This window comes from Cygnus olor, chromosome 3, assembly GCF_009769625.2.
Source record: "Cygnus olor isolate bCygOlo1 chromosome 3, bCygOlo1.pri.v2, whole genome shotgun sequence".
In the NCBI taxonomy this organism is placed as follows: domain Eukaryota; kingdom Metazoa; phylum Chordata; class Aves; order Anseriformes; family Anatidae; genus Cygnus; species Cygnus olor.
This window is the reverse complement of record NC_049171.1, coordinates 84544331-84568369: the sequence shown is the minus strand read 5'-3', so window position 1 is coordinate 84568369 and position 24039 is coordinate 84544331. Positions and strand designations below refer to the sequence as shown.

General features: G+C 38.5%; 1 protein-coding gene across 8 annotated transcripts in view; it reads left to right on the top strand.

Moving 5' to 3' along the window:
- Positions 1-24039, top strand: part of SMYD3 (SET and MYND domain containing 3) — a 384781-nt gene that overhangs the window by 334629 nt on the left and 26113 nt on the right. For 4 of the 8 annotated variants that reach the window (XM_040551207.1, XM_040551201.1, XM_040551209.1 and 1 more), the window contains one exon: positions 920-1094. In XM_040551207.1, the coding sequence (XP_040407141.1) occupies positions 920-1094 (175 nt within the window). Of the gene's footprint in view, positions 1-919; positions 1095-1488; positions 1961-1994; positions 3160-4035; positions 4167-9804; positions 14217-24039 lie in introns of those variants that run through there. The other 4 variants (XM_040551204.1, XM_040551206.1, XM_040551205.1 and 1 more) reach the window with 4 other exon arrangements.

Below are 24039 nucleotides of genomic sequence, written 5' to 3'. Positions count from 1 at the left end.
GGTTAAACTGTTAAACTGTTTAAACTGATTACCTATTTAAATCTGGAAATATTAGTGTTCATCTTAGCTGTGGTCAGCAAGAGCAGAAGCTGGTCTGTAGAGAGGCTAAACCAGTTTAACATGTAATGAAAATAAGTGGTTTGTGATCAGGAACATCCAACTGAAGTGAATGCAAGCCCCAGCTTACTCTCTGCCAAATACAAAAAAACTTATAGCATTGGATGTAAAAATCATCCTTACTGCCAAGATCCTTAAACCTGAACTACAGTCAGACATCAGAACTGTGATGCTTTTCTTTCCTATTTGTGAAGCTTGCATCAATACATGGGGGAAAAAACAACAACAACAACAACAACAACAAAAACACAGTGTTCTTTACAACTGTTTCAAGGAGAAAGAAAATTAATTAATTGCAAGAAAGGTTCTAATTTATGATAATTAAAAAAAATAATCTTGGGCAGCTTGAAAGTATGTATCATTATTTTAGTACATAGAAAAATAATTTTCATTTTTTAGCTGCTGAAACATTTTGTGAAGACACATTTCCATGGGTTCTTGCTGTTGGGTGTAAGATTTTGAGGAGTATCTTAAGTAAATAACAATTTTTCAGAAGCTAAAAAAATGTACCATTTTTAGTTTGTTAGATATTAAAATATCCTTTCATTTTGTCTTTTTTCTTTTACCTCTTATTCTTGAAATACTGCCTTCTTTAGCAGTTGTTCTGCTAAGTATAAACAGAGCATAGTTACCTAAGCTTGCCACTTATGAGTTCAAGTATGTTTTCAAGAATTGAAGCAGTCTGGAGTGATGGCAGCTTTTTTAGTCTTAATGCCCTGTAGCTCCCACTCCTTCCCAACAACATTTAGGACTTGTATTTTTGTTTGGTTAAAGATATTTCTTTAACTAAGGCCAATAACAGAGTGGGAGCAGGTTCTGGCAAGATGTCAGAGTCTCTTGAGCAGCAACACGGGTCCTCTTCCAGACACAAATATCTACCAGCTGAAAATGCTCGACTGTGCCATGGATGCCTGCATCAACCTTGAAGCCTGGGAACAAGCTTTGTGTTATGGCAGCAGGACTCTAGGACCATACAGGTAAGAGATGCAGCGGGTTCAACTGTTTTCAAAGATGGGCATGTGTATCAGGGGGTGTCTAATTGCATGCAAATAGGGTTTTTCTGAGTCTGATGGCCTTTCTTTGGTACGTAAGGATGCTCTAGAAGATCCCGCTTCATGTGATAGGTCTTGAAATTGATTGGAGCTTGGATCTGTAATGTAACTTTGGTCATTTACTGGAGATAGGGCAGGTGTTGCCTGCTTTGGTCTGGTTGCCCTGTTTTAAAAGCTCTGTGATGCAAGTCTTTGGGTTCTGGATATTTGATTTGTAACTAAATGTAAACCTGTGCTGAATCTTCAGATATAAAGTCATTCATACATGAATGTTTGTTCTTGGGAAGCTATTTGTCAGAGTATCCATTTCTTCTCTTAGGTTTTGCTACACCATGTACAACAATGTGTTATTAACATTTCACATTTTACATATTTTCCCTAATCAAACCAGGCTTCCATCAGCATGCATTATTTTGCCTGAGGAAATTTCATCTGGCAGCCTGTTTCTGAATGAAACTCTGGGCAGTGGTTGAGAAACAGCACAGTGTTTCAGAGCCTTCACCATAACGTAATTAGTAAGAAATCTGCATGTGCGCTGCTCCACCAGTGCTGCAAGAAGCTGTGTGCTCATAGCCACTATTACTTCTCATACACAAGGCCATGAGTGCCTACAAATTCTCACATTTCTTCGGGGTGAAATTCACATCATGCGTGTCCCACTTAACCTTTTAAACAGGGCTAATGTAGTACTGCAGCAGTACATGCTTCCTGCCAGCCTTCTACCATGTGGCACGCTCCAGATGAGCAGAGTAGCCTGCCTGTTTAAATGTTCCCTTATTTAAAAAAATAAAAAAATAAAAAAAACACTTGTTTTTTATTTTATAGCTTGTTAACTCAGTTCTTCAAAACGAACACTGAGGATTTTTCTACCGACATTTAAGAGAGCAGAGTGCAGTGAAACCAAGTGCAGTTTTACCGGATAATTTAATAAAGGTTTCTCTGTTTTGCCTACTGAAGTGTACTGTAGTTTTCAAGCTGTTAATGCAGAAGTTTGGAGATGAAGGAAAGGGTTTGACTTTGTGCATCGAATTAGTATCTCTTAGGGAATGCTATTTGCATGAGACACTTGGCCTTTTTTGCACCTTGAAGAACTTGTCCTTATTCTCTCTTCATCTGAAAGCATTATTTAAGAGAGATTTTCACTTTTAGTTTTCTCTTTAGACCCTAAAGTCATCACCACAAGCTTTGACATACCTGAAACAAAATCCTCAGTTTCTCATTACAACAAATTGCGCCCTAAGCAGCAGGAGAGCAAATCCTAGGAAATCTTTTGGGATGCATTGAATTTCTCCTGTTGAATCAATCTACTGCTTGGCTGCTCCTGCAGTTCCATTATAGCTATCTATTTTCCTTTCCTCAGCTCTGGAAAAAATATTCATGGTGCTCTCCACAGGGTATCACCTGAGATTTCTAGAAGTCCATATTAAATAGGAAATCATTGTTAAAACTTTAAAGCTCAGGAGAATTGGTCAAAAACAATTTCAATTTCAGGTAATGTGTTTATTGTTCATTTTCCATTTCTTTAGCAGCAGGGTTGATTTTCAGTGCTGTGTGACGCCTCGTGTCGTAATGCATGTTTTCATTGTGATGGTTGCTGATTTTTTTTTCCGAATCATCCACTTCATTAACTGGTGGAGACAGATGGTTAAACTGCATAAAACTGGTTTGTCATACTGAATACCTACCTCTGTATTTTAGGTAGTGACAATGACATTTTATGAGGAACATTGTTTAGGCATATATATGGCTATCAAAACAAAAAGATGCCTTGTCTTTTTGTGCTGATCCATAATTGTCCATTATTTGTTAAAACCTATGACGTACTTTCACTGAATAGTCTAAGCCAAGTGTATCTACACAGCCTTTCTTGTAAATGTCACAGTAATTGTCTGTCTGTCCAAGAGCCTTAACAAAAGCTGAGGCATTTGCCTAAGTGAAAGCTGCCCCACATCAGAGTCAGCACTCAGCAGCTTGCTAAAATAAACTTCCTTTCAAAAATCCTCTAACCACAAAATAACAGAATATCAACGAGAGGTGTTACATGGTTTTGTCATGTCTCAGCACATTCACACTCCAGGCTGACTGCTGCTTATGAAGACTCAGATTAAGAGATACTGACCTTAGCAGACTTCTTTTAGGTTACCTCTGGGGAAGGACCCCCTAAATTGCAAAGAAGTCATTTATGTTCTGGGGATTTGGTTTGGGGGTTTTATTGTTTTTCTTTTCCCTTTATCTCGAGTATCCGGTGCTCATACTGCAAACAGTGGCAGTATGCATCTGTTATAAAACTCTGCTTGATGTCCTCAGAGACATGAGAACTAGAGAGAAAAGTAGTACCAAAGTGACACCATGGGTCTTTTGGGTTTATGAAGCAGAGCTGATGGGGTGAAGGTGTGCTGCCTCTCTGGGCATCTGTGGCATCAGGTCTGGGGAGATTCTGGTGCAGAGAGGACAGACACCTCTGTTTCTTTTCTGCACTGCTTATAAGCTCTGGCTGAACTTAAAGCTAGTGTGCAAGTTCCACTAATTCTCAGATGGGATGTTTTAATTAGCAACCCTTCATCTCCTGTGCTGCAGCATGAGGAGTTACTGGAGGGCTCTAGCATTAAGGAGAGGAAATTCCTTCCTTTCACCCCACAGAGAGAGTTGTGCGGAAGCACTGTTGTCTTTTCCCCCAGGCAGCCTCGCACATCTTTCCCCCTCCAACCTCCCTCTGCTGAGTTAGCACCAACACAGGGCTTGTGCTGATGTGGCTGTTCTGTTTCTGGATGGGAGGGAGCTGGGTAGGTGCGAGCATCACACTTTTCTGTTAGATGTGCATCATTTGTCTGCTCTTCTCACTCCTTCTGTTCTCCATCCCTTCCAGCAACATTCTGCAGTATTGACTTACTTGACCTGTCTTCAGTGACTGACGTGTTTCAGGGAACAGGGAAGACAGTCCCCATTAACACAACTTCAGATTATTTTGCAAAGGGTTGGGTTTAAGAACAGCGGCTGGGATGTTCTATTTCAGAATATTTCTCACTCCCCCAAACTACTCATACAAATAAGGTAGGTCACAACAAGGCTCAGGGTATATTCTGAGAACATAGCTGAGTTTTCACTGTGTGAATGAAATGTCAGCCAGGAATTTTTGATTTAGAATTCTATCAGCAGGCATGATGGATGGTAGTTTCTAAGTCTGTGAACTTCAATCAAAAGGTAGATTAAAAATTAATGGTTGCTACAATATCTTTTCCATGACTCATGATTTTGTAAAAAAATAAAATTTAAAATGGCAAAAATAGCTGTAGAACCTAATATTCTCGGAAGGGGCTCTCAACCTATTTTTTCTTCTTCAAATGCACTCCAATAAAGAGCCTGATTTTCTTTTTGTCTAATTTTCCCCCCTTTTTGAAATATGTTTTGCAAAAACATCTCTGCTCTTACAGGTTAGTGTTTTATAATAGACACATTATATATGCAATGACTGAGGATGTATATTTTTTTCAGCTTTAGCTGTGATATATGGTTCTTTACTGAGCTGAAAAGACTCCCAAGTACTGGCTAGTTCTGAGACACCACACTTGAATTTACATTTCTTCTGAAAGTTGGAGTACCTAGAAAACTAACATACATACCCCCACCCCACCCCCCAAAAATAAAAAAGACCTGAGCTGCAGTGATAGATAGGACCACTGGGGGATGCTAATGCTTAAGGGTTAAGATCTAGATTCAGCACCAATTGGCACCCTGTTTGTGGGAGGCCCTTGGGGACTTGTGCATGGCTGGCAAATTTCTGAACCTATAGATAGGAGTAAGTCACTGACCAAAGTTTAGTGTTTTAATCATAAAAAATCAGTAGTAAACATACTTCTTCCTTCTGGGATCACCTGAGAGAGAGGGAGACAAAAATGTGAAGGTGGAGAAAGCAATTTAGAGGAAGAATGAAACAAAGAGCAGAAATAATAAAATTTAGCCCCGCTTTATTTTATGGGGTTTTACCAACTGGCATTTGTCCCTAACATTTAGAGCAACATGTGTGGAAAAAAAAGAGAAAGATCTTGCCAAAGAACTGTAAGACATTAAAAATAGAATTTAGGTGAAAATCTGAAGTGCTGGGGTATCCTTTTTTCCATTGTCTAAATACATAACCATGAATTAAGATTTGGGAATTGATAGGTGGTTCATCAATGTTTCCATCATCTTATCATCTAGAGATAGTAAAAAGGCCAAGTAAACATCAAGGGTTTGCAGAAGCAAGAATGAAGTACATTCGCGAAAAGAATAGGTTGTGTCTGTGCGAAGGTGCAAGGCTGGGAGCATCACAGCTGATCAGAACCTCAAACAGCTATTGCTAGAAAACAAATGAAGAGCACCACGCAGCCTTGGTGTACCTTCAAGGTAAGGAAATCAACAGAGGGAAGGGAGAGCTTGATAGCGATAAACTGCTAAAGCTCGAGATATGATGGACAGCACTGGGAGCGGAGTGACTCTCCACTTTGCTTTCTTTCCAGGTTATTGATAGCAGGTCACTGTTTAGTGAGTTTGTGCTCAGTAAGTTATATGAAATTAGCTGGCACTATTAGCATAAATCATCGGAAGCCAAACTGTCTTTACAAGCCACCACAGCTCAAGAAGCTGTTAGATATCCTAATGAGAGACCATTAATGTTGTGAGTTACCTTTGTAGTCTAACACATTCTTCACCTCTGTGACTGTTAAGACTGTTTCTTAAACAGCTTTGTTGCTGTAAAGTTTTCCTAACAGTGCCCAGTCAGTAGCTTTATATATGTATATTGGTACTTTCAAACTTCAGTTTATGCTTCTACTTTCAGTTTTAGTTTCACCTTTCACTTATGTAAACATCAGTGTCTCCTAGTGTAATTCAGGCCTCCCAGTGCACAGTACTCTGCATATCTTACACAGGTTTCCAGAAATGTAGGATGTGTTTGAACATTTACATAATTTGTATGATCATTATATTTGTTGCTATTTTATTTTGTAAAAAAGGAGGTAACACAGGTCTAACAGTAAAATTTCATGTTGCATCCTTGTTATTTTAGTGAGAAACTGAAAGGTAGCCTGTCTTCTGGAGAAGTTTGGGTAACTCTTGTGCAGATCTGAAAGGACAAAAATATAAAACCCATGAAAACTCTAAATTCTAGTTGGTGCGTTTTGTTGGCTATCTGGTTAGGAAAACCTAGTATACATTGAAGAGTGTATTGTCTCTTGGTAATCTTAGGTAATTCCCCCAAAAGACAGCTTTTTGTAGCAATATTTGCATAATTTCTGTCTTCATTGTACCTGTTTTACAGATAAACAGGGAGCATGCTTGCCCATGGCCTGACATCTCTAGGGATCTTTTGAAGTACCTCAGCAGCCCACTCCTACCCTCCATTCCTCTCTACTTCCTCTCCACTACAGCCCTCTAATCCCAACAGCCTTACACAAAAATGAAAGAAATGTTTTATGTCTGAAGTCTGGTGCCTAAGTTATCTGTGTCCTGATCAACCCATTTCCCACATAGGAAATGGATTTTCTGGTTTGCTGCTTGCTGGCTACCTATGTCTGCATAGCACCACTACCTTTGATGCTTTGGTTCTTTTTTAGTTGTTTTTCTTGTATCCTTCCATTACAACATTACAACCATTTGTTTTCCCCCAAAGTGAAACTCAGACATGTAAACCTCATTAACTTCTATAATGGCAAGCTCCAATTAGTGCTCCACCATCTACCTTTCTCCATTTTCCTGTGTGTGCATGAGGTAAAATTTCTTACAATTGTCTCCAGTCATGCCAGCTATTTTTTCAGACATAATTTAGATATCTTTAGGTTGTCCAATATACTCTATCACATATGAGAAGTTCATCAACATCGCTGTTAATTTGAAGTGCCTCGTCCAGTATATGTAACATTTCTAATCAGGTAGCCTAAGACTATTTCTTAAATGGCTTTATTGCTGCAAGGTTTTCCTCACTGTGCTCAGCCAGTAGCTTTGTATACGTATACTGGTTCTTTCAAGCTTGAGTTTAAGCTTCTAGTTTCAGTTTTAGTTTCTAGTTTCACCTTTCACTTACACTAAGAGCTATTTGAACCTGAATTTTGCTGTTGTGATCTTAGTGAACTGAATTACAGTTTCCTAGAGTTGCATTTTCCTCTGACTCAAGTGTTGATTTCTCTGTCTCTCACCTGGCATATCCAAGATATTTTAAGACAACTGTTGAAAGAACTGTGTTCTCTGTCAATGATAACTTCATCTGTAAAGATTTTCTTTTGGCATTGCCGGATCTCTTTCAGATTAAAATGTTAGATCATTTAGAGCTTCATGCTTTATCTAGAATAAGCTAATTCAATCCTAGCTGATCTGCCTATGAGAACTGAAAGATTCGGTGTGTTTTTGTAGCCCTTAAGTGGGAATGCTTGGTATCTTTGTTTTGTAATCAAAGGATCTCTTCTTTTTGTACTTGCAATTTATTTTATGCAGTCCTTGCTAGAGTTCTTTTCATTAGTCTGCTGGCTGTTACACACCAATTAAAGGACAAAAGTGGCAAGAATAAAAGTGAATATTAGACATTAGTTGTACTACTATCTCTAGTATACTCACCTACAAATGCATGAGCAAGTGTTACAAAGACCTGTATGCTCTGAAAAAATGCAGCTTAGTTTTTCAGCTGGAAAAATCTGGAGGAGGATATTTGGGAATTCACATCTTTTGTATGAACATTGGTGAGAGGAAAACGGGGAAGCTGATGGCATGCAGATTCTACAAAATAGGTTTGGTTAGAACCTGAGCTAAAGTGAGATTGGGAAGTGATATCAAGGGAATAATTAACAGGTAAAAATAGATACATGTGAAGCATACGTGGAGTTTTGGATTGCTTTGATGGTAGCTGAGCATTGTTTTGAAAAAGCTATTTTAGAGACTGAAGTGGTGAAAAACGAAGACAAAGGGAAGGGAATCATTAGAAAAGAAAGATAAACTTACAGTACTATCTCTGAAAGTCAAAAAAAAAAGAGAGGGCATGCAAAAAGTAGCAGTAGAGAAGGAGTAAGGAACAATGCATTCTCTAGGGAGAGAATTAGGAAGAGTCTGATTTTAGTCATAAAATATCTATTTCTTTTTTGAGTAAGTTGTCAATTTGAGTTGAGGAAGCAGGGACTGGAGTCTTGGCAATACTCCTAAGGAGGAAATCAATTAAAAAATCCTAGTAGCAGAGATGTGAAAGTTGGCAAAAAAGGAAAATTGTAGTATTTAAGTAAGAAAACATCCTAATCAACCTTACAGTAAAGGTTGAGAAAACTGAAAAGCAATATTTTTTATTTGAAAAAGTGGAAATATCACTGAAAAGGAAAAACACAATTATGAGGGAAGGAAGTGGACAGGAGCAGTAGATAAGAGGAGCACAGATATTGAAGAACATAGAGGTCTATTTAAAGGGTGAAACAATGAGATTGGCAGGGGAAGACTGATGGAAAGATGGTGCTTTGAAGAGGGGTATGCAGTATTGAAAAATTGAAGGAAGTATTGTCAAACGAGAACCAGGTTAAAGAGTGATCAAATTCCTGGTGGGATGGTCCATCCAACAGGGAAAACAGAGAGTGAGGGTCGGAGAGGTTCTGCAGCAAAATAGGTGAGCTGGGTAAAGCTGAAGTTTCCCAGTCTGATACTGAGTGGAAAGGAAGAGAAGAAAATTGAACATCCAGGTGAGAGGAAAAGGTAAATTATTGCAAAGAGCAAATCCTAAAGGCCATACAAATGCTGATGTGACAGTAGACCAGAAGTTCACAGACTCTTGGATTTACCACTTATCAAGGGAAAGAGCTAAAATGTAAAAGATCTGATTAGGAATATATTGATTGGATGTCTCTGAAAACTAGAAATATCTTTATTTTCAGGTGCTGTGTTTGCTAAGTTACCGTGGTTAATAGTTCATACATATTTCCACCATGCCAAATCTCTGTGAGCTCTATTTCTCTTGATCTAGTCAAAGGCTGTTAGTCAGTTTTCCTTGTCCTCATAAAAACATAAAATCCAGTCATCCCACACCGGGAGCATCTCAAGGTATCATAACTAGTTCTAAATTATCTAGTTGTGATATAAGGAGTGACACAGCTGAATTAGAGTAACACTCTGCCTAATATAATTGGCAGTAGGATTGTGCTATAGGGGACTGCTCAAAAAAACGCTGAGAATATTGACTGCTATGACTGCTACGTGAAAGCTAGTTGCATTTTCTCATAAATAGAACAGATCCTGACCTTCAGAAATGTAGTCAATGTCTAATCTCCTTACTTCTCTGCACATCTAAATCTTGGATTATACAATTTAGAGTGAAAGGGATGACAGGGATGTGATGTGACCTTATGCTCACCTGCAGAACTCTTGTGTATGTATTCCTTTGGTTGCCATCAAAGCTGCTTCTTCCTTTCTTTTCTTTCGTTTCTTATAGAACATCTTTCTCCTTTTGGCCAGAACCTCAGACACTGCTGATATCTAACCCTAAAATATCTGCTGAGCCATAGATAATCCATTTCCATGGTTAAACAGGTGATTCAGTGCTTCTCGTCTCCGCCCCTCCTTTTCCACCTCCTCCCCGCCCACAGATGCCCTACTCTTCCTCTGAGTACACTGGAAGATCTTTTCTCTCTTTCAGTGTATCATTTCATCATCGAGCAACACACGGAAGCCTGAGCCACCTTAGTTATGTGACTTTGAAGATGAAAATATGATGGAAGAAACAGAAAGCAAATGTCTGTGGGTAGAGAGCTGAACAAAGACAGTAACTGATTATAAATGTTGGAAGAATAACAAAAGATTTAGCACTGCTAAGGAAAACTGCTCCGAGAAATAGAAAGTAGGCTGCCCGAAGGACCATCAAAGCTGACAAAAGTGAGAGTATGATAAATATATCAGAGAGAAAAAAATCACCTTGAGAAAATTATGCAAGTCTACTAGTGAAAAATAAAAAATGTTTTACAAACAAAGTAAGGTCATCTTGGAAAACTGAGGAATGCAATGCACACATGACAACAAAAGCAACAAAAGGACAATTAGAAGGAGCACAGAAATATCAAAATTAGAGAGGAGAACCATTCCATTAAAAATCTCCCATCATCACAGAAGGTAAAAAAGAGAGAGGGCAAAGAAAATGGATACTGACAGAGTTGCAAATACTTTCCTAGGAGGAAAATCAGCTTTCTCTAGCAGTGCAGTATGCTCTTGGAAGATATGGTTGATGGGCTGCCAGAAGTGAAGATAAAGTTCTGGAATCAAAGTATGTTCATTACAGCAACATCATGAATACATTTCCATATTAATTCAGGTATGTTGAACGATGCACACCAAGGATTTAATGTGCTTTTAAGGCTGGCCAGCATTTCAGAAGTCTTCTGAAAACTGGCAAAAGTGACAGCCAACAAGTAGAAGCATACTAAACCTGGTCTTTCTAGTCGATTCATTGTTGATGAACTAGAACAGAGAAAGAGAAAACAGAATCTTTTCATGCAGTAGTGTGTTTGGCAGACTTTGAAAAATTGAATTAGATCTTACATTACTACAAAACAAAAGGCTCAGTATATACAGTCATAAAAGGGAAAGCATTTAAGAGATTAATTTTCTTGTCATAGAAGGAATTTGCAAGATTTTTCATAGTGTTGTTTGGAGAACTTTGCTTTAGACAGTGGCACAAAATACATTTTTTAAAAATGTTTATGTAAATATGACTGAATATCTTCCTTGGGAAGAATTGAAAATTGCTGTATGTTGTATTGTCTGAGATGTTCTGAAACACAGACATCGTGTCCAATGAAACACAATGTAGCTCCTCAAATCTTACAAAATTCACACAAAATAAGGTATGACCAGGGGAATGTTCTGCTAGTTAGTTGCTTGCTCTCATGACAATAGCTAGAGATAAGTTATCTTAGAAATTTGTCTCAGTACTACACCAGAGTTAAGGCCCTCTATTTTTCAAGGGATTTCAAAATGTGTAACCAAGTTGAGTAACATTAACTCTACCAATTCAACATCTCAGAATTTTGAGATGTAAAGCAGGTCTACGTGCTTGCAGTGAGATAACATCCTGAACGCATACTCAAGCTTTATCTGTTTCTGCCCATCTGGATTCAGTTCATCTGTGTATTGTCTTGCTGGCATGTTTGCAGTGCAGGTGAGCTCTACCAATACTGGATATTTATCAAGAGATGCTATCAAATTGTGCAAGTTTGCTTGTGCCAGTGGAAAGAAAGAGAGAAGGGAGTAAAAAAAAAGATCATTTTCCTCCAACAGAGCATCAACACACAGCTGTGAAACAAATAAAAGTATGCTGGCTTTCAGTTAAAAAAATGATAATTTTATTAAGTACTCCATGCTTTCGACCCACTCGAGTGCTTTGAGAGCAACATTGTCCTGGGGAAGTGCTTGCGTCTTCTGATGCCTTGAAGAGATCAAGGAAGTACAATGGCTATACGCCTCTGATGGGTTAAACTGTGCCTATCAATTAACAATGAGGTCCAGATTTCGAAGTGGAGAATGGCTCTTCCCCTCCTGTTTGCAGTGACAAGGACTGTCACAATGCATGAACATTCTGAAAACACTAGGGATAGAGCATTTAATGCATCCAGTGATACTAACAAAGACCCACAGCAGATTGTACTCAGACCCTACTAAGTTAAATGAGGAAAATGTGACATCAGATTTGCTGATAAACAAAAAGGGAAAAGCTCCATAGAAATCAGTGGTGGTTTGTGGACTCTGATTTCAATGAAGGCCTCAGCAACATAAAGTTTGGTGGCATAAGGCTTTCACTGTTGGTGATAATGGTGTGGTGTATATCATGGGGGTTGGAGGGAGTTCTGTCTGGTTAGGGAGTCAAGCACTAAGTTTTCTTCTCTACCACCTAAGGTCAGAACTAGACAAATATTTTCCAGGTTTCAAACATTAAAAACTATTTGAATGTGGAAGAAAATTTACTCAAAATTTCTCTGATATTCACCATTGATATTCTGTCACTTCTTTTTTTGCCCTATTTTTAAACATAAGACCAGGTCAGGTTCTTGACTGTTCTGAACTGATTGAACTTGTTTTATATCAGTTAAGGATGTAAAAGATTCTCCATGAAACTCTACCTTTCTCTGAGGCATAAGTGCAAATACTCGGGACGTATTTTCATGTTTGCATATACTGCTTCCATGTGTCAGTTTTTCTTGCTATTGCTGCTACCTATCTAAGTAAATTCACAATTAACAGAATTGCTGGTGACTTTAGTAGGGGTAGCTGTATTTTGCTTCAGTTTTGTTGCTGCTGGTTTTTATATCTGCCCATTCTTGCAGTCATTTTATCAAGGTCTCTTTGTAATGGCTTATTTCAAACAAATGTAGACATTCTTAAGCTATACATCATGCATTCCAGTAAATAACACAAGCCTTCGGCCACTTCTGAATGTGCCTCAAATGGCTCATCTCTACCTGCCAGGGCTACCCTTTGGCAAATTTCTACTTGGTTTTGTTTAACTGAGGTTTACAAAAGTGATTTGATTTCCAGGGTCTTTGGCAGTGCTAGTGACAGCAATGGCTTACAGAGAGATACCTTAGACTGTTCCTGAAACAAAGTTAGTGCGTTGTATTCAATACAATAACACTACCCCAACTTGTGATTAAGTGCTTAGTGAGTTCCATTTCCTTATAAGAACATGTGTAAGAACCCAAGAATGTATGCCACAAGTGAACTAAGCATCAATCTGTCAGCAGCTTAAGTGTGTTTGGGATAGTGCAATGGAAATATGCAGTACAGTGACACAGTGTTGTTCTCTGGGAACCGTTTAAGAGCAGATGGAACCTGTAAAATAGACTGATTCATGAAAGTGTACAGCTTCTATCAGATTTGTTGGATGCTTCCTTGATTTAACCTAAATAAACACAGGCCACATATGCATATGCTTGCATTTTCAGTAATGTGCCAGTAGCTGCAGGTGGGGCACCCAACATTAATATGGTACACAGAACTTCATCATGGAAAGACTTTTACTTAAAAGGTATGCTTACTTCCTAGAATAGTGAGATGGGTAAACAGTACAGTACCTTTGTTGAAATATCCTGAGGAACTGAGAAAAAAGATTGAGGATTCTTCAACATAAAGAAATCAGATGCTGGAGTCTCATTCCAGCTCAATGGAAAATTAACTCTATTGTAGGCATCTCTTAAAATTCTAGCATCCAATAACATCTATAAAAATGAGGTAGGGTTCTACAGAAATGACAATACAAGTCTGTAACATTTAATAGAAAAAGGTTAAGCATCCTACCGATCTGTTGAAGCACACTGTAAAATCCTGCAGAAAATGGATACAGCTGCAAGTATATATGTAAGGGAGATGTTACATTTATGCCCTTAAAAAAGACTTTCTGAGCAACATCCCTTGCTAATCAGAAGAAATAATAAGCACTATATCAAGATCTGGGAAGATGATTATATTTGTGGAAAGCACCACCAGAGTCACCACTTTATGGATTTTGAGTTGCATGTCATTGTGGCTGTTACAGTGGTTTAGTTCTGGTGTTCCAAAATCTGCACCAAGTTGAACCTTGGGATGGAATTTGCAGACAGCCTACATTGACAGTTATCTCACTATTTTATACTTAACTAAATCAGCTTAATAACTGAAACATAAGAAAGGCTAGATTTTCAGTTTTGGTGGGGTTTCTTTGGTCTTTTTTTTTTTTTTAAATCAATCAAGTCAATGCGTCTCCAGAATTAAAGAAGAAAAAAAAAAAAAAAGGATGTGGATATCTAATGTCTTGTATTCTGTGTAATGCAGTATTTCTGTACCCCAGCATAGATCTTGTTTCAGCTCATTTCAAGAAATTTGCCTGGGGTGAGTGGAGTAAGAAATAGTACAAAAAATGTATCTCTGGAAATCTAATTCTATTTGTGTCATTTTTGTATGCTGTAATCTTCAGTTAAATTTAGAACTACTTTTTATATATCCTTCAGAGTACAGTATATAATTTTGATTGAGCTAGTTTGCACATGCATGCTTTTGAAAGTCTCAATAAAGTTCTTACCTCTACAAACCTAAATGAATCTTGATAATGCAAAGTAGTATGGCAAAACCTGTATAGATGGAAAAAAAAAAAAACACCAACAACATAAAACAAAACAAAGACTAACCAACAACCCTGCCCATGCTCCTTCAGTTTTCCCAGCAATAGTGTAACATGCATGTTATTTCTGCCCTGAACATAGGAGAGAATAACAAGGGTAAGGGACATGCTGAATGAATGCCATTATTGTCCAAGTAAGTGCTTGGTCTTGCGGTGACCACAAGGAAGTTAAAGATATTTTGGCCTCAGCGATGCTTCTGTCTTTGTGTTGTCCATGCCTTTGTTTGTTAGTGCTAATTAGCAACTTGCATAAAGACAGACTTCAAGCATATGAAGTTCCTACAAGTTTAAAGAAGGTAAGAGGCCAGATAAACAGTACCTATAAAGAGAGAGAAAAGTTTGAGGCCAGGTTCAAATCTATCACCAGACACCAAAAAGTTCACCTAGCAAGGAGCTGTTTTTAATGTCCCTGTCACGGGAAGAAGCTTCACAAATATCTTACTATGGTAGCAAGCCACAAAGAGTTTGGTAAATTCTGGTGCTCCCACAACTGCTTGAATTCTGCTGCTCATTCTGCTGCTCACGTCCGTGACACAGGTATGGGAAGAAGCTAAGCACTTCCTCACCCACTTGGGCAAAGGGAGAAGGTATAATGAAGGTGAAAGAGAGCCATAAATAGCAGCTGACATATTTATTTATTCTGAAGCCCATGTTTCTCTAAGAAATGATGTCATCAGAGTTCAATATCTGCATTTTACAGGCATGGTACTCCATGATATGGCATCCCAGTGAATGCTTTAGATTAACAGAATTTGCACAGTATCAGTGGAAACGTTTGCTTTCCTTCCTGCTTTTTGTGCTACAGAACTGTTGTTGATTTGGTTCATTTATTTTGTTTCATTTTTAATGTCTAGCGCAGAAATATGTCTACACTAAAAATCACGGGGAAAACTTTAAAAGCAAAGAAGATCCTGAATCCTGTCTGCAGCTTCAGACATTTTTTTTCACATAACTTGAACATAAGTGAGGGGAAAAAAAAGTCATTGCCTACATAGCAGCCCTTACTGCACTTGAAGGACAGAGTTTGTCAAGTCTGCATTCCTTTATATGTCAGAGTAAACACAATCTTTGGTTAAAGTGTTTGGATAAAAATCAAAGCCATCAGGTAGAATCCCTGGCACTGATGTAGTTATTGGCTAAATTCTCTTGGCTTCGTTAAGGCTAGAGTTTCATCTGTTGGGTTGGTCTTAGATCTGTAGCCAGCTTGTGGATGAGTCACATGGAAGTGTCCCCAGTATCTTCAGAGCTGTCAAGTCTCATACACTGGATAGGAAACTCGCTTGTCTGACCTCCCCCTCGTACTCCCTACCCCTGGTGCAGTGGCTGTTGCTTGTCTCCAACTCTGTGTCTGTCGCATCCAACAGTGAGGATCCCTGGGAAAAGTCAGCTGGAGTAATTTATTGCCAGATGATACATTATCCAGCAGCAATGCACTGACAGGTCCTCCTCTCTCATGTGCCTGAAAGCACAGACAATCACACGCTCATACCCCCATCATCCGATGCATGAATCTTGTGTGTGTGGATTCTGTGGCATTTCTCTTCTTCATTTTGTTGGCTAAGGACAATTGCATAAATTCAAGACCTTATTCTCTTTCATCTACATCATTTTTAAATTAGTAAACAGCTCTGGAAGCAAGAGAGATGTAGATATGGCTCGTTCACTCTAAGTGTTTTTGTTGTGATATGTTGACAGATGTTTCTAATACTGCCTGAGTTCAGTGAAGCATTGTCTGCTTTTTAATTTTATTGTGCCCACGTTTTGCAATTTTACTTTATTCTCAACAGTTGAAGCTATCTGCTTTTCACAGTCTTATGGAGATTACAAATTATTTTATCATGTAAGCCAGGTAAAGCAGGGATTTAGAAAGCAAAGATTTCATGAGGCATCAGTAGAATGTTCTTCACTGTGTAACACACCCTTTTCTGCTAAGCAAAAGGGTTTCAGATAATGCAAAGAAAAATGCGTTATCAAATCTTTTTTATATGTATCTTCCTGTAAGTTAGCAACAGTGAAGAAAATACTAAGGGAGAGTTCAGGGAAATAAAAAGGAAAGACGGAATTAAAATTTTGAAACTCTTCATTCTGTGTGTTCTTCAAGAGCACATTGTGCAGTATTAGGAGTTATCATAGGTTATGGAATTTATCCAAATGGCAGCCCTTAATAAAGTGGTAAGTAGGTACTTGAGTAACATTTCTCAGAAACTTTTTTACGGAGAGATTATGTGGGACCAAAACCATCTGATGATTGTATATCAAGTTTGGCGAAGATTGATACTTGCATGACTGTTGCCCTCATCTATACCGTTTCACAGCTTTTGACTTTCACTGACTTCATTACAGTGACTCTCGATTTCAAAGTATTTTGAAAGAGAAGCCAAAGAGATGTTGGTGGATGAGAGAGACCAGAGGTAACGATAGCGTCTAATGTGAAGTGATAGAGAAGTGGAATGAGTGTAGAGTGTAAGTCTAAATAGTGAAAATAAACCCAGCCTCTGGCTGACACTGGCAATGAATTTCGTAATGAAAGTGTTGTGGATGGCTCATCATGGTCTGAAGAAGCAAGTCTTGATTTATGTACTGCCTTGCTTTTAATAGCTGCTACCATCAGTCCTTCTCTAGTGTGAAAATGTCACTAATTTTGTACATGATCTGCCTTCTGTATCACTGCACATTGCCCTGTTTCAGTCCTGACGACACCTTATACATGCTCATTGGCCAAGATACCATCAACAGTGAACTTTCCACCAATACAAATCATACACATGACCTCATCTGTTATCTGTATAAGATGCATCTAGACCTGTAAGTGTCTAATAAGAATAATATGTTATTTAAGAAAAAAAACAAACGTTATTAAATAGGCATACTTTGTAGAATGTTGTCTGGTTTATTCTCGTCTTGAAGACAGCTTGCTAACAACAGTCTCTCAGGAGATCTGTTTTTCTTCTTTATATTTAAATGTTTGCCTTTTGTAAGCCACAGATTTCCCTGAAGCGTTATCCATAAATGTACAAGCATACGGAAAAGTTGGCTGCAGACATGTGCAATGAGCATATTGGAAACTTGCAGTCTGTGGACTCTTCAGATCAAAGGATTTCAGAGCGTAGTGCTCAGGCCAGCTCAGTATATTCCTTGTAGCCTCCTGCTGCTTGTTAAAGTCCTTGTTGAAGGACTGTACAACAGTCCTTCATACTAGCTGTGAGCAACACCAGGACAAGTTCTGGCTATAAGAAGATGAGCGTAGTGGCCTGTCAGCTCTACCAGAAAATATCACCAAAGTGCTCTAAAAATTCAGGAGATGTGCTCAGCAGATTCAATCTCTGAGCAAATTCCTGTAGACAATGAGCCGTATTCTACTTTAATGCATATTGGCTTCACTCTAGCATAACTCTGGTGACTTGTTATGAGTTCATAATTTGTACATTCGTAGCTCTAAAGAGCTGTAGCAACAAATGTTATGCTAGTGTGCTTAGAGGCATGGTGGCACTGAACAAGTGACTTGTTCACTGGCCTCCAGAACTAAGGGAGCTATTTTTCCATTAGATTTTTGTCTCTGACTGACTTTTTGTGCTGATTGACTGAATGATAGCTGTGCTGCAGTGTTCACACACTGCTTATTACACATCAGAGAATTCACACTAGAGAGTCAGCATAATGTTTTTTGTACATGGTTGGAGAATTTACAGCATTTTTCCTGCATGCATTCCTTCCTACCTACTCAAGCCAAGCTCACACCATGTTCTTTACCTTGGGGAAAGCAGTATTGGTATCCTTTTTTTTTTTTTTCTTTTTTTTTTCAGAGTACTAAAACATCTTTGAGATTTCTACTCCACACCAAATTTAGTTGAAATTGGCCAGTGGATTCAAAACCTACTAGAGAAGAACTGACAGACAGATGATGGCTCCATAAATCATGTTATCAGGCTGAAAAGGGATTCTTTTCCTAAGCTGTCACAGGAGGTCAGCCAGCAGGTCAGGGAAGGACAGGCTAACAATGAGATAGAGTATGACCAGACCTTTCCTTGGACAGCCTGGCTGCTGGTGGGTATAAGTGATATGTTACTAGCTCCCACATAATCTTGGTTTTATCCTGGAACTATGAGAAGGAGGAGTTTTAATGAGGGATTTGCTGAAAGCTAAAGTAGTTTTATGGATGCTTACAGGAAGCTTCTTAAAGGTATGAAGAGCAGTTTGAGAGGAGATATAGCAAGGAAAAATGGAAACCTTAAACTCAGGAGGGATGCTTGTCTTATTAGTGTAAGCAAGCAATAACTATTGAGTGTCTCAGTTTGTTAGGTGCCCTGGTACTGATTAGTGAGCTTTACCGGTGGCAGTGGAGCATCAACTTCTTCTTTTCAAAGACAGTTTTGCAGCTTCCGAATCTCCAGAAGTTACTCACTCTGCCACCTGCCTTGTACACTCATTTCTCTGTCTCACATAACACCAAATGCCATCCTCCTATTTCACCACTTTCCTCAGGACACCACTCCCAACTCTTCCCAGCTACAAGCATGAACTTTTATTTCCAAATGCAAGCATTTTTCTCTTAGATGGTAAGCTACAAATGACAAGCTTCCTGCCTCTGTGTTTACCACAAAATACTATGTCTACTTCCCCAGTCCAGGTGGTGCCCCTGCTGCAGACAATATTCACCTTTGGATGCTTTCCCAACATTTAAAATTGTGGTATTTGATTCATGGGAAAGACCCTTGCATAACCCAAAGCCATCCTAAAGGGACCCCACCCTGGGAATTGCTGCATTAGGATATATCACCATCCTGCATTTTGTAGTTCCCGGTAACAATTTTTCAGAAGTTGTGTGTGCGCCAATCCCACACAACACGACTGAACTCAGCCAGAGGTTAAGGGCCTCCATCCCTGATGCCAGAATTGGGCCTCAACAAAGCAAATTATGACAAGAGCTGAGCAAGCAAAAACTAACAATGAATTTCTTTCCCAAATTCACTTCTTCTTTGCCCTCAGATCAGCCATGAGCAGGCTTCCAGTTTTCTCAGATTTATTTCTAGTGTAGTTCTTTCAACAAATGCAGTTTAGAATATTTCACTTTGTGACTGTACTGTGAATCTTTAAAACCTAAAGCTCAGGTCTTTAGCTCTTGGATAAAATGCTTCCTTCCACACTAGCTGAGCATTAAGATACTTCCAGCCAAGCACTGACATTAACAAATAGAGATAATGCTTCAGCAAGTTTCTGCACAGGTACAAACCCATCTCGGAATCTTTGTTAATGGCTTTAATTATGGGAACCAAGCTTTAACTTACAAAATTCACACATATGAGTGGAATATGCATGCTATGAATATTTATTTTGGTAGAATTCAAGTTGTTATGGACTGTGAAACAAAATCAGGGGCCTGATATATTCAGTTTAAAATGCAAGCAAATGCATTCATCTTGATAGCAAAGAACTGAGTATTTTGTGCTGTTCCTAGCACACTTCTGAAATTAGGAGAAAAAAGAAGCAATGTATATGTTTTCCAGATGGCTGTTTAGATGGTCAAATACTGCAAATGTTTGCAAGAAGTTTTAATTTTTTGTGTGTGACTACAAATGAACACTATCTGTAGAAGATTTACCCATATGGTCTAGCTTACTGTATGGTCTAGATTACAGAGCTAGCTTATGTCTCTTCTGTGTTCCCACACTTCCTGAGTGTGTACTGACTTCCCTGAGCTATATAAGTTACTCCATCTAGTCAATTCATTCTGCAACATAGACAAGAACATAGTAATTGCTGTCTGTTTGTGCTGGATCCAGTGTCCTACTAGCAGAAATGATTACAGTCACAATCCAGCTGTTCAAAATATCTTAGTTAACTTGTGGGTGAGGTCAGGTGGTATAGAAACCTTCTTTCAAAAATCACAAAACCTGATGCTAGACCTGAGAGAGTGGTTTTGATTCACCAGTTGCACTGACTACCATGCAGGATCGCAGACTCAGGTATATTTTGTTAGCCTATCGGCCTAAGAGAGGGAACTGGTATGTGCAAGGATATTCATGACCCTGTGTAGGAGGGCTGACAATGGCTATTGTCTGTTCACTAAAAAGAGCAGTGGGAGATGAGATACAGGGAATGTTCCAGGAAGGAGCATTTTGCATTTTCATTCAGGTGTTTAAAGATCCTGTGAAAGTCTGCTGTTAGAGGCAGTATGAATTTCCTATCCTCTTTTAGGTTTATCTTTTCCTCTTTATCTCAGCAGCTCACCTCAGAGAGGTGTTTTGGATTGGGCTCATTCCCTCTCCCAAATTTGTTTTACTCTACTCTCTTCTTGTCTGACTCAGCCTGTTTATCTTCATTTCTTTGACTCCTCTCTCTGCACCATAGTAAAGAAAGAGTTTGAGGGGAGGGGCAGGTAGTATTTTGTAATTTCTTTTCCTTTTTTCCCCCCATCACCTTGGCAACCTAATATACAAATGTGTACCATCACTGGTGGCCTCTCCTTTTACTACAGTCCTCCTTCTAGTAGCTCCTGTGGAGAAAGGATGAAGACATCTTTCTCCAAGGAAGTGGTTGTCCCTGACAAAAAAATTCTTCCTTTCAGAAAATGTAATTCCTACAGCCAAGGTATCAGCGGATCTTTCCTGTCTTCCAAGGCGAGAGAGGGAACCACCTTCCTTACCCTGCTCGGGCAATGAGGAATGAGGAAAATATCATCCGGTTGGAGCTGGTTGCTTCATCCAAGTGGACAGATGAGCACTTGGTTAGAGGGAACTGAAGCTTTGTAGCACCATGGTCCAAAGACTCATTAATTTCCGTGGGCTTTGGAAAGTGGTTGTCACAAAGTATTACTTCACTACGTCCCACACATTTCACACCCTAACTGTCTGCAGACTGCCACATACTAAAAGAACAGTTTCAAGAAAGACATTGTTGGAGAGTAGTTTACCTATGTTACTTTTCTCCAGCATCGACATCCCAGGTTTATCTGCTGTCTTGATGGGGGGGGGAGGGGAGAAATTTAGCATACAAAGGATTTCTTGTGCTATAGTTGCTTAGTCCCATTAAAATCAAGTCTTGGCATATGCTGAATCCCTGTAGATTATATGCATTCTTCCCCTTTACTTAGATGTAAATGGCCATCAGCTCCCATGGAACTATACTTTCTGGCTACCCTTTGTATTACTATGGAAACTTAGGATATGGATGATGCAACAAATGCTACCATAGTGTTGCTGTTGGTTTGTCAGCAATTGCGTGTGTGCTTCAGTGGATGATGGAGGGTTAACTGTGTTCCCCTGTGGTAGTGCGTTCTTTCTATGAGTTTTCAGAGTTTTTGTTATAAGCTCTTTTCTTTTACCTCTTTCATCTATTTGTTGTGTATGCCCACATGACCTCCTGAAAATACAAACACACTCTTCTATTTGCAGAGCCCATTATCAGCCTTGTCTTTAGCCTCATGATAAAGGGCAAGTAGATTAGTTAGGGAGGCTCTTGCCTTTCTAAATCCATGTTGGTTATCTCCTTTTAGATAATTACTATCCATGTACTTCTCTAACATGCCCCAGGGTATAGTTTCCATTCCTTGAATACTGCAAGGTTAAATTCATCTACTTTTGACACATTTCGCTTTGTTTCAGCTCTGCTAACTGTTTTAATGCCAGTGCTTTTGTGATTAGTCATCTTGGACAGGGGAAATAGAGCAAGTGCTTAGGAAGAATATTATCTCCAATGCAAATCCTCTAAGAAATACTTGTGGTACAGCAGCTAATGTTTTGGATTTCTCGTGTAAGTTCTTCAGCTATCCATGCTCTAATCTCTTCCTTCAGCATTGTATTGCCTATGCAACTTCATGCTGTGTACAGAAAACCCGTGGGGATAAAGGAGCACAACAGTAAGAACAAGATAATATTAACCTCCCTGTAACCTCTAGTCAGACTTAAAAATTCCACTGAAACATTGAGGCTTTTGAGGTTCTCATTTTAAAGAATAATATTCTGCTTTTAAGAAGCCCACATTTCATGCCTTTCAGAAAAAGAAAAAAAAAAAAGAAAAAAAAAAAAAAGAAAAGAAAAGAAAAAAAAGATACCATAGCAGGTTTCTAGTATTTTACACTCTGTCTTCATTAATAATAATTGCAACAGATACTTGAGGGATTTAAAAAATACCTATACATGCAAGATGCATCTCAAAATTACTTGCTTCCAGTGAATATCCCTTATCTACTGAATAATCAAGCTCAATAACTGTGCTTTAATAGGTGTTTTATCCATAGTTAAACATGTGCCTTTTGCCTGGTTTTCATTACCACTCTTCATCAAACAGGACATTTAAAATGCTATATAGGATAGTATGGCATAAGCAGTATGGAGAAAATGGCATTCCTTTCAAGATCTTTCCTCCATAATCTTCAAATGAAAATACCTGTCTCATTTAAACTTTCAGTATAATAATGATTGCTGATGTGATAACAAAGTGGGAGCTTTTTGATATTTTGGCTCTGACAGTCCTCTATCTTTAGGAGCCGAATGTTTTCCTGTGTGGTGTATCTTTTCAGCAAAGCAGTGGTGAAGATTTATCACAGTGAGCAACACTGGTTCTTCATCCCCAAATATTTTATATTGGGCACTGTGTGACTATTTCACTAGTTAACGTCTCTTTTATAAATCAGAAAACATTATAATAATATTTTATAAAAATCTACATCACTGTGCCTGGTACAGATCTTGCAAACATAAAATTTCCTCATCCCCAGAGTGCTATTTGCATTTGTAACAAATGTTCATTTGTAACTAATGCATGTATCCTGTGGTCAAACAAATCTATTACATTAAGCAACACGAAGCTTCACACATATGTTTTCCTTCCATCCTCTTTTCCATGACTAATGATTTCTTCATATCACATGCTTTCTGTTCTTGCTAATTCCCCAGTGGTGTGCCATAGTATGTATTGAATTAAAAATTCAGCTTTAATCTTATACTTAGAAAGCTCTCCTGTGCTTGAGGTCAGCGTGAACAAAAGATATTGGGGCCAAAAATGAAGACATGTTGTTTTCCTCAGTTTCTTCATAAATTTAAAGAGAAACCCTTTTAAATGTATTTTTTTCTCAGTTACGAGAATATTTAAACACTACAGAGACTTTGTCAACATATTGCCATTTTGCATGTTGCTCAGATGCCACAGTATGTGGGATATTTTATAAAAGCCAGACTAGACTGCAGTGTATGCAGATCAACATTTCTCATTGTCTATACATCTTTTAATAAAATCCTTCAAAATACTGGTATGTTTTTGTTCATAAGGGTTTCTCTATAAATGCAATATTCTGTGCTACTCCTGAATGATTGCAACTTCTCTGTAGATGGAAATGTGGTAAATTTTGCAATATACAAATATTTTTCAAATGCTAAAGCTCTAACCTTGTAAAACAAAGAAGCAACCTTGAGTCAGCTGGGCAAGAGTTTTTTTAGCAGTTTAATGTAGCAGAATTCGACCAAAGGGGTAAATTTTTGCTTTAGTTTTCCACTGATGTGAACACTGCAGCTGCATTTGTGTTTCCATATTCATTACTGCTAGTGTTCCTCCTGGATTATGACTGATCCAGAAGAATTTGAATCCTTGTTTGATTTTTTTAGTCTTTTTTTTTTTTTTAACTTTGGTAGAAACAGACAGAAAGAATACTCATGGCAGCCATTATTTCTTTCCACAATTTGCTGGAAGTGGCAGAAGCTATTAAAAAATGAAGGCATACATATCTCATGCTAT